This window comes from Strix aluco, chromosome Z (genome assembly GCF_031877795.1).
Source record: "Strix aluco isolate bStrAlu1 chromosome Z, bStrAlu1.hap1, whole genome shotgun sequence".
Lineage (NCBI taxonomy): Eukaryota > Metazoa > Chordata > Aves > Strigiformes > Strigidae > Strix > Strix aluco.
The window spans coordinates 65002686-65022088 of record NC_133971.1 but is presented as its reverse complement, the minus strand read 5'-3'; the positions used below and the strand labels follow the sequence as shown (position 1 = coordinate 65022088).

Here is a 19403-nt window from a genome sequence, read left to right as displayed (position 1 = left end):
TCCCCCCAGTCAAGCAGGCCCTGGCTGCCAGCTGAGGGGCTGCCCCACTCCCGAGGCAGCTGGTACAGCCTGCCAAGCTGCTGCAATGTCCAGCAGCCCAGCTCCTTCTCCAAGCTGCCTGTCCGACAGGCAGGGTGCCTGCACCCCCATGTGTCCTGGACAGCCCCAACTTGCAGCTGCGTGGGAAATGCAGCTTCACAGACCCCTGTGTAATTCACAGATTCGTTTGCAGCTGCCAATGAGTTATACTGTACAACATCTCAAAAGGCCACTTTCTCACAGCTTCTTTCCCCCATGGGCTTACCAGTGGAAAGGGATGTTCATCACAGATCCATAACAAGCAAATTGAAGTCATGTGATGGTCTCCAGCTGGTACCCTAGTTGCCTTCCCTTGCTGCTTGATCACCAACCTTCCTCAAAGAAGGACCAGTAGCAGTTGCAATGCGTAACAAGGGACTATTGCCATCTGTTTCACAAGTATTACGCTCTGGGTCTTGTCTATCTTAGTATACCCTATTATTGCTTCAGAACTTCTTAAACAAAATTGTTCTCGACACTGGAGATTTTCTGCTTTGGATACTGGGAAAAACACATCACCTGTTCCTTTTAGGAGGTAACAGCTTCACAGGACTGATGTTTTTTTCAAGCATGTATACACACACACACAAGTATCTATCATAGATACATATGTATACATACACATAACTACATATATATACACTCATGTGTTCATATGTATCACCAAACTTCATTGGAAAATGCACTGTAACCTGGGAAGTTCAGACACTTGTTCTGGGTAGTAGTGAACGCGAAGCTTGCCCCTACATCCATGGCTAGACAAACTGGTTATGTGTCTGAATACGCCATGGGATCACTCCTAAAGGAAAAAAACAAACCAAACAGAAAAACAGCTGGGAATGCACTGGACAGCATGCCTTAAGCCAGAGGTATACATGACTGAGACTTCGAGAAATGTTACAGGCGTTAAACAAAGGGAAAGGTTGCTGGTGGCTCCCTGCTGCCAGGATGCAGAGAGGAAGGCCAGGCACATTCACAGCTTCTAACAATCGCTATGTCTAAACTGAGGGGAGAGGGGAACAAATCACCTTGATGGAAGGAGATCTCACTCAAAATGGAAGCAGGTTTTTTGGTGGTAGAGTTACCTTGGGAAAACAACGCCAGTGATTTCTCGCTTGTTTGTCACAGGGGTATGGACCCAGCACTGGGGAAAGTAGCTGACCAAGGCACATACAGTTAAATGTAGTCAGTAAGGTAAAATTTAACAGGCATCACATATATAGATCCTACCATCACATAACTTTATTTTTCTTTGTCAAGAAAACCCCAAGGAAGTTGATTTCTCACTTCAAGGTCAGACATGCATTTAGCTCCTTAGCGAATTCTTCTCTCCCTCTGCAGTGTGTTATGCATTGCAACATTCATTTACACACAACATTATTGCTATAAACCCTAGGTTTTACTCATTTGTTTTCTACTCCCTGGGGATTTGACAACTTTACAATTTAATGCACTGGCATCCAGGCTGCAAACAGTATCTTTACTCCATTTGCTAGAAGAGCCCACTCTTCTCTGGCTTTGAGCTTTGCATAATCTTGTACTTCAGACCTAATTACTTCTAACGTTTTATGTTTTTACCCATATATGCACAAAGCCAGAGCTGCTGTTGTATCAGTTCTTTCAATTCTAAATGACTTGTTCAGGATTTATTCTTGTTCTAAGTATAGATCACTTTCTGTGTCACATTTCAATCAGGGACAAAGCCTGATTTAATGTCATGGCTGTCTCTTTATCCTCAGCTTAATCTTAACAAATTAGGGCTCTCTCATTATATTGTTCTGAAAACTGTGCTATATGGTAACTTGATATTGCAGGTATCTCAGAAGTTTTTATGGGATGCAGTGAAGTGCAATGGGGTGAATATGGGGTGAATAACTTGTCAGACCTTTAGAGCAATACAGACCATTTCATAACAAAATAGAGCTTTCAGATTCCTGATTTGAATTTTTTCCCACATACCTAGCACAAATGGTTCTGAAATTCAGTGCAGTTAATTTTAAGAAACAGCCTTAAAAAAAAAAATTAAAAAGAAACAGCACTTTTGGCTCCTGACTACGTAGATTACCTACATGTCAATTTTCTAGTACTTGGTTCAGCTCACTTCTCACTGAGCTGAGGCAGCATTTATGTAATTGCTCATTAAAAAGAAAGAGAATTAATGCAAATTTTAAGGTTGAAGACCCTGTGCTTATTTTACCCTAACAGCTACTTTATATGGTATACAGTCTTTCCCTTAGCAATTTACCACTAACAGTGCTAGCCACACACAGGACCTTATTCACTTACAGCTTCTGTATCTGTAACTGCAGATTGTCTTATATGTGAAGCACTTTCAAAAGGTTACCATGCTTGCAGTTCAGAAAACAAAAAAGCAGGTAATGCTGTGAAAAAGAGAAATCAGACTTGGAACAAAAGCAAGCATCTTCCACAACAAAACCATCCCTCATCTTCACTATGGATCATCTTTATCACTACCCTTTCTGAGGAAGCACTAAGTTATTTAGGAGAGACCAAACAGCTGAACACAAAATACTGCTTCAGCCTGCACATTTTTATGTGTGTTTTCAATACTTAGTTGTGCCTGGAGAGAAGCTTTAAAGGCTGAACATTTACTTCATAGACCATACACCCACAGGTATTTAAAAACAGAAGTCCACCAAATGTGAACCAAATTGGCCTGATACACAGCAGGTTTGTGCTTGTAGTACAACTGTGTGCTGTCATAAAACTCTGCCTTCCACCTTGCCTACACAGCACTTTCTCCAAGTAGACTAATCTTACCACACACAAGAGTCTCCACAGATGAACCACTTAACAGCTACAAGAGTTTCAATTTACTGCAGCAGCTGCAGCAAATTGATTTCTGAGTTGAAAGTGGCCTTTTGGATAATTTCCAAGAAGAGCACAAATGGCACAGAGGAAACCCCAAAGGGAAACAAGCCCTCTTTGGGAAGGCTGGTTGATATGTGGGGTTGTCTGTGAAGCTAAATATGTGGGTGGAAAAAATAACACGCACCAACTTGGGATTTGCATGTTCTTCTGAAAATACAGCATGTCATACTGCTACGAATTAACTATTCCCTGCTCTCAATGTAACCCAAACACTGTCTGCCGGCTTGTTTCAGTAATGCATTGAAAATATAACTGTGTACAGGAATTTTGCTGCCACATTGCCTTAACAGAATGTAATATATCAGAGGAGAGAATGTCCAGTGTATATTTTCCACAACCAGATGATTTATATTGGGTCTGGTGAGGGAAAAAAACCCTTAACAATATGTAATTCATAACTGAATATTCCGACTCCTGGATTCAGTGTGTTATGATAGGCATTAGAGCTGTATTGGGATCATTGCAAAGCATGTCTAGCTGCAGAGACTCACAAAGTCAGTCTCCACAACAAGAAAATCCTGACAAGTCACTCTGGCAGGAAGAGGGGCTGCCTGTCACCGTGCACCACCATCACTGACCAGAGTGGTTGCTCCCAGGGAGAAGTCCACTGGAAAGCAGCTGCAAAAAGGACAAATCAGTGTCACACTGTCTGAGGGATCTGGTTAAAAGCTCTTTACCTGAACCACATACACACTCAGACTCCACCTCAGTTCAGACTTGAACTACATCTGTACTCCACTAGAAATTTGCCTGGATTGTGTTTGTGTTTGGGAAGTATCCATCTAGGGGCAGTCCTGTAATGATTATACGTGGATAGCTGTAGTCATCACCTACTGCTGTTTGCAGTTGGATATGGCCGGAGAAGCTGAGCACCTGCAAACCTAGGCAGCTGACTATTTTCAAGATTTAGCTCAGTAAGATTATGGTTTAAGCCTAGCTCAATGGCATAGGTCATGTACCCGTCAGAAACACAAATCCCAGTTCTAGGGAACTTAAATGAAAGATTGCAAATAAAACTCATTGGGAAAGGAGAGGAAAGGAGAGGAAAGGAGAGGAAAGGAAAGAAAAAGAACAAGAGAAAATAGAAATAAAAGAGAAAGGAAGAATGCCCCCAAACCCTGCATCTTGCAAGATAGATCTTTTGTAGAATTAGATTCACAGATTTAAAGACAAATATTTCATTAAGAGATTTATTTTTCTCTAAGCCATTTTTCTGTTGTTCTCCTTCCAGCCAACAGACTGGAAATGGCCAAAGGCCTTCAAACTTGACTTACAATTCTGGCTTTGCAGTGCTGCCAGGCTACTGAGAAATGAGTTGAACCATGACACATGTCATGTTCTTACCCATGAATTCAAGTACCCTGAGTCTGCATGTAGCAGTGGCTTGAGTCTGAACCAATGTCATGGGAGGTAAGAGTTGCAACTGAGAAAGCCTTTCAATATAAACAGGAGCTTACAGACCAAGATTTTCTCCTGTATTTATTAATGCATTCCTACGCAATGAAATAATCAGGTTATGGCTGTACAGGTAAGGTCACAGCAGAACTGTGAATCCATAGAAGTGCTCTGGCTTTGAATCCTTCTTTGTCCACATGGTAAAGCTTTCTAGGACATCCTAAAAAAAAAAATCAATAAACAGTGCAAAAAGCAGTTTTTATAAAGGATCCTATATAGGAGGAAAGTGCTGTTAAACCAAAAAGTGTAATACACCTAAAATACTGGGTGCTAAAATCTTTTAAAATTTTGTGCAACAAAATGATGGTATGCCTTATGTTACACCTGCTGCTTGTCTAACTGCTGTTCTAGCTTTTTAAATCTAGAAGCATCTTTTAGCCAGTAAAATCACATAAGAAAATAGTTGACAATAGTCACAGTTGTTGTGCTGGAAAGTTGTCTGATGCTTAGTACATGTGACTAGTATCCCCATAAATTTGTATTTCAGTGAATTATTCCAAGAGCATAACCATGCAGAACTAGGTTCTTAGAGTGGATTCTGTAGTCTGATCTGTTTCAAAACATCTCTGAACTAACCAGTGGGACACTTTTCTTGGGTAGGGGAATTTGGCGGGACCATCTGGCTCTTTTAGCGATAGGCAGCAGAGATGTTTAGCATCCACACAGGTTCTGCTGTTATGGTTCTTTATTGTTCAAATACATATTAATTCAGCACTCACACATCATAACTGAAGGAGTAACTTCTGCCCTGCCCAGAGAAATTAGTAATATACAATATCTCACAACTCACACTGCATCTTCATTTTTCAAATCCTGATGTGACCAAGGCAACTTTACCCCTGATAAACTCAAAAATGTCTCTTTCCATCTCCTTTTACTCTTTCAGAACTTGTTTAATGAGTGCATTGGCAGAAGAAAAAAAAACAGGCTGGAAGTTGTGAAAACACGTACCCTGCTAAAGCAACAAGCCCTGGAAGATCCTCTCCACAGGCCAACCTTGTACTTTACTGGAGTGCTAGCCCTAACTTCCCCAAATAGTGTCTGTTGGCGCACCAGCACCAAGCAGGAGCCCATGTTCAGCAACTTCACAGGCTGAAGGCAAATAACATGAGAACTCAGTTGCATATTTATGGACACTTCTGGGAAGAGAAGAATGTAGCAAAGGAAAAGGAAGAGGAAGGTTGGGAATTTCCTCATCAGAATTTTCCAAGATGCTCTAGTGATTTGGGAAAGCAGCTGTACTGAAAGCCAATAAAAAATAACGTACAATTGTTCAGGTAGTTTTGAAAGTTAATCCCGATTTGCTGGAAAGAAGGCAGTTAATTTTCCTCAAATCACTTGTGAAATACAGTAACTGTCAATGCAATTATAAATTGGCAGAATCTGTGTGAACAAGTGCTCTTACTTGCTTTCAGGTTGCAGCTGTACAGTTTCTAAGAGCTAATTCCTGCTACATGTCATTACAAAAGCCAGTCTTCCCACTCAAAGGTAGTATTCTACCATAGTTACATACCTGTACTATGAGTAGGTGCTGGTAAAATGTTGGTGTATCAACATGGTGTTGTATGTTAAGATTTTTACTATTAAGTAGGAGACTTTGCTGCTATTTGAGCTGATTATCACTGGAATAAAAAGTTTAATCCCGTGCTAAGATTTGTTTCTGTTCTGATCCAGGTTTGACTTTCTTATCTTTAAGCACCTGCTTAAATCTTACTGAAGTCAAAGGAAGTGTGTGCATAAGCATTCTCTCAGGCCAGGAAGAGATCAATGAATGTAGATCTCAGAGCTTACCTACCAAGAAAAAATGCCCTATGTCCCGTTTTAATGTTATTACCTAGTAGTTTTATTCCTCCAGTTTTAAAAGCATTTTTCAAATACACTGAACATACTGTTCTCCAAACTCCAACACTGATCCTAGTTTATAAACGTTACGTGATGACCTTTCTTCAGTCCCTGTCACTCATGAATTTAAAAAAAATTAAAAAATTACACCGTGGAAAGGCAACACAAAGCAATCTTACCAACCAAAATTTAGAGCTGTTCTTGTACAACACATGTAACCTAATGTGGCATCAAGTGATTAAAGAAGGGGTGTCTCCTGAACTGTTTTTGGACTAAGCACATCGTACAAAGGTTCCCGAGGCTCCACCACGCCCCCTTGAAGAGAGGTCTTCGTCTGTCAATCCGCTGGTTTTGGGGTTTTGGTTTTTTTTCCTCCCACTCAAAGTATTCGACGGTTTATTTTCTCAAACCGTAGAACACGGCTCACACTTCGGCAGACAGCGAGCTGTCCTGTGAACGCTCTCCCAAGTGCGCGGCGGCGGTGGGAGCCCCCTTCCCCCAAAGCCAGGCGGGGGCTCCCGCCGGGCACGAACGGGCCTTTTCCTCCCTCCCCTTTCCCAGCGGCACTTCGCAGCCGCAACTCGCCGCAACTCTGATCGCCGCGGGGCGGCGAGACATCTCTGCGCCCGTCCGCCCGCCGCGCTCTGCCACCAGATGTCAGCAAAGGAGTCCGCATCGCGACGGCGCGAGCAGAAAATAAAAAGAAATCCACCCCACCCCCACGCCTCAAAAAAAGGAAAAAAAGAAGAGGGGGGGGGGGGGGGGAAGGCAAGTTACTCCAACCCGGGACCTCCGTGCCTGAAACGTTGTCGGTCTTCCGACTCCCCGCTAGATGTCAGCAGCGCAAACAGATTGAAACAGCCGGATTCATGGGCTTAATGGACCTGCGGACGAAACGATTTTATCCTTACTACTAAACCCTTCAGAGAGCAATGCAGTTAAGAAACTCACATTATTGGCTGTTTTCCTGGAAATTACAGAGCCGTTTGCTTTTAGGCTTCCCGCCTGCAGGCTTCAATAATTTAGAAAAATACGTCTCTGCTTTGTATGCAATGCACTTAAAACAAATGTACTCAGGCTGGAAAAAACAATTAAGTATTGTTGTTTTAATGTGAATAATTATGTCATAATGTCAGCTATTAGTCCTGTAAAATACTCCCAAGTTCTTACTTTCATAAGCTGAATGGACCTGATCTTTCAGACAAGAACACCCGTCTGTATTGAAACTGCAGCCAGCCAGGAGACCGAGTTCCCCTGTATATTCACAACAGTGTTCAATTTTGTGACAGGGTTACTAATTTTATGTCAATGCATTAAAATGCTGCTACACTTTTGCTGTTGGCAAACCAGATTAAAGCAGTAAGGTCTTTTAGCTTGGGTCTTTGACCCAGCTAAGGTACAAGCTAGAGTAGTTAATGGCACAAATGAGATTCAAACAGGTGAGGGGCCAGGTGAGGAAGGAAGGAATTAAATGCTCTTCTCTTCCTGTTACACTGTAGTTGAAGTTGAATTCATATTGACCTGTGTTAAAGCACTGCAAAGCTGCTGTAAGTAGGGCATGTGCTATAATTCAGAGGGGGCAATACACACCCTCTACCTTGATGCAATTCCTGACCTATTCCAAAGCATTTTTTTTGTGTGAAGAGAGGTAGATCTAGTATAACCCCAACTTTCCAGCTTTCATGCATCTGTGAGGTTCTCTTGGGTGACTGAGGGAGATCCCCATCTCAATAGTAGTCATAGACCCTTACCCTAATATAGAGGTATGCAGTTGTTCACTCACTTTTTATTTTGTCATTTTATCTCATGTTTTAACTCTCCTGAATTATTCTGAGGTGTATGAACTTAATTGCTTGAGTGCTCTTAATATTGAATTTTGGTCCTTTCATTTACAAAGACCCATTTTCACAGCATGGCTATATAACTTTAAACTTTTTAAGGTGCGTTCTAATTCTAGTTTAGACTCTAGTACTCTACCAATTTTGTGCCGGTTTTTGATGTGTCAGATTAAAAAAACATTGGCACTCCATCTTTTGGGGTGACAGAGATGCTACATGTTCAAAGAACATGACACAGGGATGAAGAATCCCTGTCTCAGGGAATTCTTTTGATAGAAGCTCAGCAGTCTATTTTTTGTTTTCTATTTTTTGTTTTTGTTTTGTTTTTTTTTTTCTCTGAAAAAACATAAGAAAACATTTACGCATTTAGGCTAGCTTTTTACTAAGTCCTGCATCATTGCAGCAATGCATTCAGTCACCAAGTAATGTATACATTTTTGGTTTAGAATTCTTTGGGATATCTTGAATGCCACTTTATCATACTTTTCTATATTCCCATACTAGCTATCATAAAAAAATGAAGAGAGTGGTAGATGTTTATTGGAACGAATAGTCAGCTGGTTGTCTGTACATACTATATGTACGATACCACACATGTTGACCCAAATCACTAGTCCAAAGAAGGCTGGACTAAGAAAAGTAGCATATTAATAGTTTTCTTTTTAAATTATACCCATAAGGAGACATTGTGCTGTGCTCAGAGCAATTGTCTCTTTTCAGGATCAATTCACAGAATCACAGAATCACAAAATCGTCTAGGTTGGAAAAGACCTTGAAGATCACCCAGTTCAACCATCAATCCAACATTAACAGTTCCCAACTACACCATATCCCTCAGCGCTACGTCGACCCGACTCTTAAACACCTCCAGGGATGGGGACCCCACCACTGCCCTGGGAAGTCCATTCCAACGCCCAACAACACGTTCTGTAAAGAAATGCTTCCTAATATCCAGTCTAAACCTGCACTGGTGCAACTTGAGGCCATTCCCTCTTGTCCTATCACTTATTACTTGGTTAAAGAGACTCATCCCCAGCTCTGTGCAACCTCCTGTCAGGGAGTTGTAGAGGGCGATGAGGTCTCCCCTCAGCCTCCTCTTCTCCAGACTAAACAACCCCAGTTCCCTCAGCCGCTCCTCGTACGACCTGTGCTCCAGACCCTTCACCAGCTTCGTTGCCCTTCTCTGGACACGCTCGAGCAATTCAATGTCCTTTTTGTAGTGAGGGGCCCAAAACTGAACCCAGGAATCGAGGTGCGGCCTCACCAGTGCCGAGTACAGGGGTAAGATCACTTCCCTGTCCCTGCTGGCCACGCTATTTCTGATACAAGCCAGGATGCCATTGGCCTTCTTGGCCACCTGGGCACACTGCTGGCTCATGTTCAGCGGGCTGTCAATCAACACCCCCAGGTCCCTCTCTGACTGGCAGCTCTCCAGCTACTCCTCCCCAAGCCTGTAGCGCTGCTGGGGGTTGTTGTGGCCGAAGTGCAGAATGCAGTGCAGAATTCATCATGCTGCACAGGAACATTGTAAAATAGTGATGTCAAACAAATTGTATTTGTGACAAAAAATGGAATTCAAATAAAACAAGGGAGGGGGATTGCTTAATAAAAATATTTATTGAAAAAATTCCCATCAACATCATTTGGCTGTACTATGTAAGTAAAACGCTGAGAGTGACTATGGTAATCAGGATGCAAACAGCTAGTACCATGAGCAGTATGATTCGGCAACATTTGGAATGCTTTTTTTCTCTCTCTTTCTTTTTTAACAAGGTATCATACCCAGGAGTATAAATATCCCCCATCCAGAACTGTAGATCATTGGGATTTTCCTAAAAGAAAAATCAGAAAATGAACTCAGTTCCTCTCGCACATAAAGTCATTAGAACATAGGCAGAAGTATTTTGGCTATCATCAGATAGTGATTAATGAATTTAAGGCATCACAACACAAATGCAAGAAACTTTCACTTGAACATAGGTTGTGCTACTTGCCAGATGCTGCAAAGCTTCCACTGGGGAAAATTAAACCCACACTTTTCAGCCAGGAACCAAATGTAGGACACCAGCCATTGAAATGTGATTAAAAAACCCAGAAGACACCATGTTGTCTTCTTAAGGAGAGATGTGAATTTATAAACGCAAATCTGAGTCCAAAGGGAACAGCAGAAAAAAACTCACAAAAGTAACCCTAAAAGTGATTTGTGTCAAACCGTAGGCAGGCAGAATCCTGCATAGTGTGGATGAGACTGAGAAAATGGATGGTATTTGGTAACAGAATGATGTTATCAGCAGTTATTAAAGTGGGTATATGGTTTTTAAGTGCCTCATTTATAAATCTTCCCTATATAAATGGGGAAGCTGAATTGCGGAGTGTTGTGGTTTAAGACTTTCTCTAGTCACAGAGGTCGTGTTCTGCAGAACTGAAATTCCTGGAGTCTAACCAGATATGTAAATTTCTTTTCCTGATCAGACTTATGTTAGTGTCATCTCTGTACCAGAAAATGCGTCCATATTTACTTCTGGAATGCCACCAAAAGAAAAAGCGAGCTGCACAATGGTTCATGCACACACCACACAGCTATAGCAATTCACTTTGCTCAAACACAGTGCAACAGTACGCTACCTTTATGTGGCTGGCCAAGTTAGAATGTAGCGAGTGTCTGTCATAGTCTTGCACAGTCCAGGAAGGGCTCTTTTTCTTCTCTTCCCAGTCATCATCCACCTGGATATCACTATACAAGGGGTTGCTTTTGATTGTGGATTTCAGGGTGATGGGTGTAATGTGTTTCCCAAGGGCTTTGTCTATCATTTCTTGACTGACCCCGTTCGAGTCCAAGCCTGGCAGCTCAGTGACATTTCTCTTTTCTCTCTGTAAGGCACAAGTTAGATTAGAAGTTGGCTTTCATCTTCATTTACCTATGATGCAGGCCTCCTTCCAGAATCATCATTTGTAATACAACAGAATCATTTTTAAAATTACACATCCAACAATTTTTCTCATTCTGGTGAACATCTACAGTGCAGTAAGGAAGCCTGACTGTTCATTCTGGGCAGATTTCTTCCCTGGGGAAAGCATGTGGGTACAATCTGAACATTAAACTCTTCTCCAAATGTGAACTGACATTATAATGCCTGCTGAAAGAAAGCCTCTGCTTTAGCAAAACATTGCCATGGAGCACTGTGGTAGAAGATGCGGTTCTGATGAAAGCCAGGGGCGTGTGATGCAGAAGCAGAGCTGTAAGGACAAAGCAGAATGAAGCACAGGGGTAATGGTGTGTAAGTGACTGCCTTGACTGGAGCTGCACCTCTGACAGCAAGGGTGTGATTAGCAGTTCTGTTCACGCTGTTGAATGCTAGACCCATGTCAGGATGTCAAAGAGGCCCTTCATTCTACTGAGGCAGAGTCCTTAATTCAGGCACTGTCAGAACTCAAATGTAATTACATATCTGAGCAGTCTCCCAGCAACAGCAATCATTAAATCAGACCTTTTAGAACAGGGGGGTGGCAAGAAAGGAGGACAAACAAACCTGGTGGGATCACATTTTTGGAGAACTCACAAGCTGCTGCTTAACACAACACTAAGAGTCTCTTCAAGAGCTGGTAAGATGGTAATTACCATATTTTTTGATCTGTAATTTCATGGAGGAATGCAATCAAACTCTCCAGGTCAAGCTGTTAAAAATTTTGGTTCACCATAACCTTGTGTCACTGACACTGAATTAATCTGTCAATGATCTGAGGTTCCAGCAGTGCGTCGGCTTCCTGAGAGATCTGCTTCTGGCAGAGACCTTGCCTCACACTAACAGCTCTCCCATGTCTCAGGATTGCTTCTACAGAAACATCACAGTGCAAATTCAGCTTTCCTCATTAGCAAACACCACTTCCCCATTAGCACCTTTGTCCTTAGGAACTTTATGCTGAGACAAGGGGAGCCTTGACCTGACCCTGTGTCTCTGTGACAGGCGTGCTGGGAGAGGAGCACATCCCAGCCCTCTCCCAGCCTCAGAAATCACAAAGGTGTGGGCAGCATCTGCTGCCAGACTCCCATAAAATGAGTGCACATCATAAACAGACAATGAAGAGGCTGGGACTTGAGAAACTTCCTTCCATGGAAGGATGTCTTTCCCAGGATATTTTGCTTGTATTGACATCTCTAGCTGTTAAGGTGCCACAGGCTGGGTGGACTTCAGCAGCCAAAGGGCTCGCTGCTGCTAGGGGCACATCTTGCTTCTCCTTCCACCTTTCTGGTGGGAGCCCAGGGGATCCCACCACCTCCCACACAGTGGCTCTGGGAGTTGCTTGGATCCCACATCAGACAGGGCAAGTCCCTAAGCAAACTGTTGGCTTCTTTTGCTTGAGTAATTTTCTGCCCCCTTCATGGGCTGGTGAATCCACTTTCAGTGGAAGTCAGGTGCTACATGTCATCATCTATTCTATGCCTCGGTGCCTGTGCATGCTCATAGATATCTGTGAGTTGGTCTGGGTAGGCAGGTGTAGAAGGAAGCAGGAGGACTGGTTTACTTCAGAAAGGAAAGGTGGAGAAGAGAAAACAACAGCCTTTGTCTAAAAAACCCTAGGAGGAAGCGTTGTGCTGGCATTCTTATCACTAAATCGTGCACAAGTGACTAAGCATGTTTTCCATCAATAATTACCATTAGTAGGTGGGTGGATCCTCAGTGCCCTCCCAGTCCATCTAATTAGTTCATAATTTCCATATGTCATTTCTTAGCCTTGATGTATCCCCTGACAATATTACTCTTTGCATTGCAGTTACAGCTGGCACTGAAGTTCTTTGGCTTGTACTGGACAGATTTCAGCTGAGCTGGTGCTTTTAACTGTAGTTTCTTTCTGACTGCATATTTTATTTTATTATTTTATTTTATTTTATTTTATTTTATTTTATTTTATTTTATTTTATTTTATTTTATTTTATTTTATTTTATTTTATTTTATTTCTTACTTAAAATTTTCATTGACTTTAATGATGTTTCCCTCAGGCTTGCTAGATAGTTGAACTTGGAGAACATTTTGTTGAAGAATGCGAACTGTCTCACCAGGGGATGCTCAGTCTCCCTAGGCTTAAAATGTTGTGAAAAGAATGTGACTTGACAGTAATTTCTAAAGCTGTTTTAAATAAAATGCTACAAAACTTGGAATAAATGGCATGATGCAAAATTTGTTTATAAAGGGAGTGCTTCGTGGCAAAACTTTTTGTCCCTTCTGTCTGGAGTACCTTCCTTTTCACGGTCATGAGAACAGGACAATGTGGTAGCATGGAGCAGAGATAGAGAGGGAATAGGATGGGAGGGGCAACAGGATTTTACCATGAAAACTGGACTGGAATTTGGGGTAGGATATAGTTTGCAAAAGTTCTAGAGAGCAGACATTGAAGTGCCAAGATAATTGGGAGAATATACTTGAGTGCAGGCAAATGCTTGATTGTGAAACTTCTGCAGTAGATATGTCCTAGAGACTATTTAGGGAAAAGGAAGGACAGAAGCACATAAAAAAAAAGGTTTAGGTCCAAGAAATTATACAGAGAAATATGGAGATTGCGTGAAACATATGCTTTTATAGAAACAAAGAAACAGAAGGAGATTAGATAATAAAAATATGCCTGCTAGCTTTAATTCTAGCAAAAACTACGTATTTTTTCTTTTAAGATTGAAAACATTTTTCACAGACTTCTATGTTTTGATTCTGATTAATGAAGCAAATGTTCAAAGATAGAGGAAAGTATTATAAATTTAGGTATCCATATGCATTACAGAATTTATATGATATACACTGCATCTAAGAAGCCAGTGTGAATGAGGGTGGAACAGATCAAATCACAGGCAATTTATGTTATTATTCACTGAATTGAAGGAGGGAACAGCAAATACTCAAAGCAGCAATAGTTATAAAGAACTCTAAGAAACTAGATGAACTGTGTTGACAAAATACTCGTTTAACAAGATGAAAAATGCTCAACTCTGCAAACCCATAACTGTGTTGGATCTACATATAGCTCATGAGCAAGAAAGCTGTTATGGTTTATACCTTGTGTTTCACTGAGAACAGTTTGTCCCTCTTTGACACATACAAAAAGAGGATTCTGTAAAAAGCCTGAAGATCTATAGAGAGTCTATGTTAACTCCAACCCTGGGTCAAATGTGCTTACTCCACAGTTTTTTCTTGCTGATTATTTCATAATGCAAATTATAGATATAGGTATATTATAATATATATAATTAAATAAATATATATATAATAAAATAAAATAAAATAATATAAAATATATTTAATTAAAATTATGATTTAATCTATATTGCAAGAAAACATTTTAATCCCATTTTTATCCTTTTGTTCCCGCTGTTGTTGTTAGCACTGAAACAACCTGAGAGTCTAGGTGTTCTTTCCTCAGACTGTGGTGTGAGACACCAAGCTAATCACCCACCAAAACCAGGACATCAACAGTTAAGACTAGGCCTTGGTCTCAAGCCCATTTACCTGCAAGAAGAGATCAAAGAAACGGCTAAAAAATTAAGGAAATTGACTTCCTGGAAGTCAAATTTTTCTTTATTCTTCCTCAAAGAGAGTTAGTTCCTCTTGTTCCATGGCCAGCCATGGTCTCCAGCTGCCTCCAGGAGAGATATTCAGTGAAAGTGACAAATGCTGTTGATGGGCAGCTACACCTAAAAATTTTAACCAAGGGAGTATTTAAGAAACCTAGGGCCACCAGATACTGCAGGATTTGTTTTGTAACAACCTCCTCAATCCTAATGAAAGTGGGTAGCAGGGTGATTATTATATTTACATGTAATTTATTTAAGACTATAAACCTCTGTTGTGCAAAAGCCTTGTAACACACCCTGGAGGACTCTCCCAGCACTTGAAGGGGTGTTTTTCTGATGTAGGGACCTGTTTCTAAGACAGACAAAAGGTCTGACAGACAAAAATCTGCTAGGTAGTAACCCAAGAATCCCTGTGATAGTTTTAACAACTGTATAGGTATTGTTAGGCATTTGGTCAATAAAAAGCACTAATTTATCAGGATAAATAATTACTAGCTCTTTAGAATTTCCTGAACAAATCTGATCTCATAGGGGATGCTGTGGAAAAGCAATCAGGAAGGCAAGGAGTAACTGAGGGTAGGTAAGCAGATCTGAAAGACAGTAGGGCAGACAACTCACCTCAAGGATTCCTAAGAATGCAAGTTTTCTTATCAAAGGAACTGAAGAGCATCGGAATTGCTTGTCAGAGACATAAGTAGCATCTGGTGCTACAAAGCAACCTGGGAAGCTACCTGACATGGATAGGAAGGAGATCAGTAGATGGTTATAAACACTTAAGCTGAAGTAACAGGAATATTTAGAGAAAAGTAGGCATTCATATGGACTATTTTAATTGTGCAGCACTGAGAGTACTTCTGTCCTCATAATGAATTGTTTATTTAAAGAAAGGTGATTTATCTCTCATTGGTAATGGAGTTCTGCAGGGTTCTGAATGCATTATATAAAAACTTATGTATGGTGTCAGACCAGAGCTCCTGCCAGCCTTGCATCTGGCTCTGATTGTGGCCAGTTTCAGATGTCTAGGTAAGAATAAGGGAAAGAGTAGATGTAATGCACGTATGAGACAGGGGACAAACAAGTGACTGTAAAGCAGCACCTAACTTATAGGTAAAAAAAAAATCTCTTGTCCTGGTACACTGAGAAACAAACAAAGGCAGGACACAGGCATTAGGTCAGATGAGAGACCAGGAGGGAGTGCAGTTAGTATGATAACTGTAATAACTGCAGGCCAAAATCTGTTTGGAGTTGTGAATTCCTAAGCAAGAAATCATGGCAAGGAGTAGCATGGTATTCAAAGACCAAATGCTCTCTGCTCTCTTCCAGAAATAAGGAAAAAAGGGAAATACAAGCTGAAAGAGAAGTCCAAGAACTGCAGAAAATGACCAGGTAGAATATAGGGGAGACACGCACCCTGGCTATCAGAAGCAGATAGAGGGAATTAATCATCTGATGTATGCTGAGAAGTAAAACATATTGTGAGGCAGAGAGTCCAGTGGGACTGGAAATTTTCAGGGCAATCAGAAAGCAGTCAGTAGCTAGTCATTTACAGGAGAAACAGTCTGTACTTTTTATGCTGCTTTTCACAAGGAAGGGCTATGATTCCTGGACTGCTTTATGGTTTATTTTCTTCAAAGTACACAATGAAAATATATGCTAAGCAGAAAAGCTGTTCAGTTTGCCTGATACGGAATAGGAAAGTAAGGAGAAAGAGCAGAAACTTTTTGGTTAGCAATAGGAATTGTCATTATGTCAAGCTGCTTTTTATAATGGAAATAAATTAAAAAACTTATAGGTGGAGAAAACACATAAGCACTTAAGTGCACTTGAATTTAAGTGATCTCATAATAAAGGTCTGGAAGAGACCACAAACCACTTGAGAAGTCACTTTACACAGGGAGCCCTGAGTAGCAACAGTTTCTTAAAATGAATTTCTGAAGAGGGAATTTAGGCTTCTCTAAAGGTTTAATGACTTTGGGAGTCTGTAGGTCACGCACATATGTTCTGAAATGAATTCTCCTCCCTCGCCCGCCCGCCCCATTTCCGTTTCTGAATTAACTAACCCTTAACCCCATTAGCTGTCTCATCTTAAAGCAAAACATGTTATTCCTGCGCCATTAGTTCTCCACTGTGCCATCGTGTTTATTCTAATGTCTGGAACTCATCAGTTCTTTTCCCTTTATTTGATTGTCAGCAAAAGGAAAAAAAGGAGGCAAGCTCATAAGGGAGAGGGAATAAGGCACACTGAATTTTATCTGGACAGCTTGATTTCACTAATGACTGCACTTAAACCTGTAGGTTGTGCCCTAGGTTTAAAATTTATAAAACATACTGCATTTCAAGTTGCATTTCTGGACACATGGTGAGCACAGACATTTCCTTTGAAATGGCCATCCTGGGTCTGAGAACAGAGTTCCAGGAAAACTCTCTCACTGGTGGCAAAGGGCAGAGCACAAGTCGAAAATGCACAGGGCTCCCCACACATTCTTAATCCTTCCACAGCTCTGCAGCCCTGGCTCAGTGACAGTGCATCCTGTTTAACAACAATGGGGAGAAGGATCCCTGCTGTGGAGGAGGCTCTGTGTGTGGCTGCCTCCCTCCTGCACAAAAGAGGGGCTTAGGTGGGGTGGGGAGCGAGGCCAGCATTGCACCATATCCCATTGTTTGGGATCCCACAGTCTTCTTCCCCTGGTTAGGGCTCTTTGCGTGGGAGACAACAGGCGACTGTGTGCCCCCCCCCCCTCCCAGCTCTCCTTGGGGAATTGCCAGTGAAGATTACACAATACCAGCTGAGGCAGCTGGAGGCATTAGGGTAGGCAGAGGGAAGGGTGTCCAGGGTGGGGAAGAATCTAGGGAAGGTAAGGGGGTGTCATGGAAGCAGTTGTCAGGAAGGAGAGGACTTTTGCGTGTGAATGAGGACTGGAATGGACTCCAGGAGGGAGCGAAGTGGTTTGGGGAGCTGATGGAGAGAATATCTGAGAGAGAAGTGCAACTGGAAGTAGCTGTGGGAGACTTTAAGGATCTTTCTCTCCCACAGGTTGATGGTTTTTTGGCTCTCACCCCTCATTCCCCTGGGGAGTTGGACCCCTACCCTAAGGATCCTCAGGATGCAGATCCTTCTCCATCCCCCCGCCCCCAACTGCATATGTGCGTCTCCATCCCTTGACAAGAACCAGACCTTGAAGCTTTTGCTCATTCTAGGGGTGGGGAAAGGCAAGGGGCTCCCCGGGCAACAGGAAAGGAGTGCTGTGGAGCAGCAAGTGGGGCCCAGAGGGGTGTGAGCTGATGCAGCTGTACTGCTGCTGGTCCAGACATGAACTTCTCTGCTGGCTTCAGGGCCTCTACTAGGCAGCGCACATTTACATTTTTACCGAGAAACTGCTGCTACTATACTCTGTATTATACTCTGCTGCTATTATATTCTGTTTAATAACCTGTACAGTCAGTGCGTTTCACACTTTCAACAGCTGTCTGTCAGGATAACAGGAAGGTCAAGGTAGAATGAGAAAATGAGAAAAACAAGGCAAAATAAAGAGGAAGCTATGATGAACTACGTAGACAGCTTGTGAGACACTAGCAAGAATCTCTAATGCTCTCTCTAATGTGCCTTTTCATCGAGTTTGAGGGAAATGACCTGGCTTTCACATTTAAATCTGGGTTTATTTCTTACTTCTTCAGAGAGCATGTTCCATTCACCTCTTTAGTGAAATTAATTGGTATTTGACATCAGTAGACTTTCAGGGAAATGCTATGAAAATGTTACCGTGAGCAGTAGAATGCCTAACATACTGAAATAAAGTCAGCAGACTGCCCTGAAGAGAATGCCTCTTCTCTTAGAGCCTGATCCTCACTGAAATCAATGCGAAAACTTGCAAGGATATTAGTGATGCAGATTCAGAGATGCAGGAAGCTGAACCCACAGCTGAAGTCTCAACCTCATGTCATTTGTCTCCTGATCCCAAAAAGAAGGTAGAAAAGTCAGGAAAAATGTCAGCCTCTTTTAGACCTTACCTACCTGTAAATAGACCCTGTTGTGCCACTGCTGCACTCCAGGTAAAGCTGCTCCTGGGAATTTTGCCAGGCTGGCTTGTAGAAAGGCAGAGTTTTTCACTAAAGACTTCACCTCCAGTTGCAGGAATTTGTCTGGATGGTTGTTGTTTGGCAAAACGGAGAAGTCCATGTTTCTGTCCTGTAGAGTAATAATGAAAACAGCCCCAGCTTCTGCTTCCTGGCTGTGCATGCTCCTTCTATTATTAATGACGTGAAGAAGGATACGACAGTTTCCTGAAACTGTATCTGACCCTGTTTGGTGTCAGGCTCACTTATATCATCTACCAATGATAAAAGATTGTTTAGAAGTGGCAGAGCAGACAGGACATGTTTCTGTAAGTGCCTAGCTTAAGTTTTCAAGGTCAAGGTCTATTTTGATAGATACATATGTGCTCATTAAAGCTAACAGAGTAGCAGTGAGTAGATGCATGAGACACTTAAATGCATACCAGCACTTCCTCAAGTGAGTTGCCAAAAACGTCAGGCTTACAATACTTCAAAGTAAGCTTTTTTCCCCCAGAAAATTAGAAGCAGCTCCCAGTGCAAGGCAAGTCCTCCTCTTCTGTGTCAGTACTAAGAGGTTCCATTGTGCTGTGTGGATCAGTACCATTTACCACGACAGCTATGACATGCACTTCTTCAGGTTCAGGGATTTCTTTCACAGTAAATTCTTCTTGACCCTCGGAAATAT

General features: G+C 41.8%; 1 protein-coding gene across 1 annotated transcript; it reads right to left on the bottom strand.

Annotated features, from left to right (window-relative positions):
* Positions 1 to 9757: 9757 nt before the first annotated feature.
* On the bottom strand, positions 9758 to 18902 carry MINAR2 (membrane integral NOTCH2 associated receptor 2). Its single transcript, XM_074813736.1, has 3 exons — positions 18678 to 18902; positions 10731 to 10976; positions 9758 to 9937 (listed from the first exon to the last, which is right to left on the bottom strand). Exons 1-3 carry the CDS (start codon positions 18900 to 18902, stop codon positions 9758 to 9760), a joined length of 651 nt encoding a protein of 216 aa, XP_074669837.1.
* Positions 18903 to 19403: the final 501 nt, after the last annotated feature.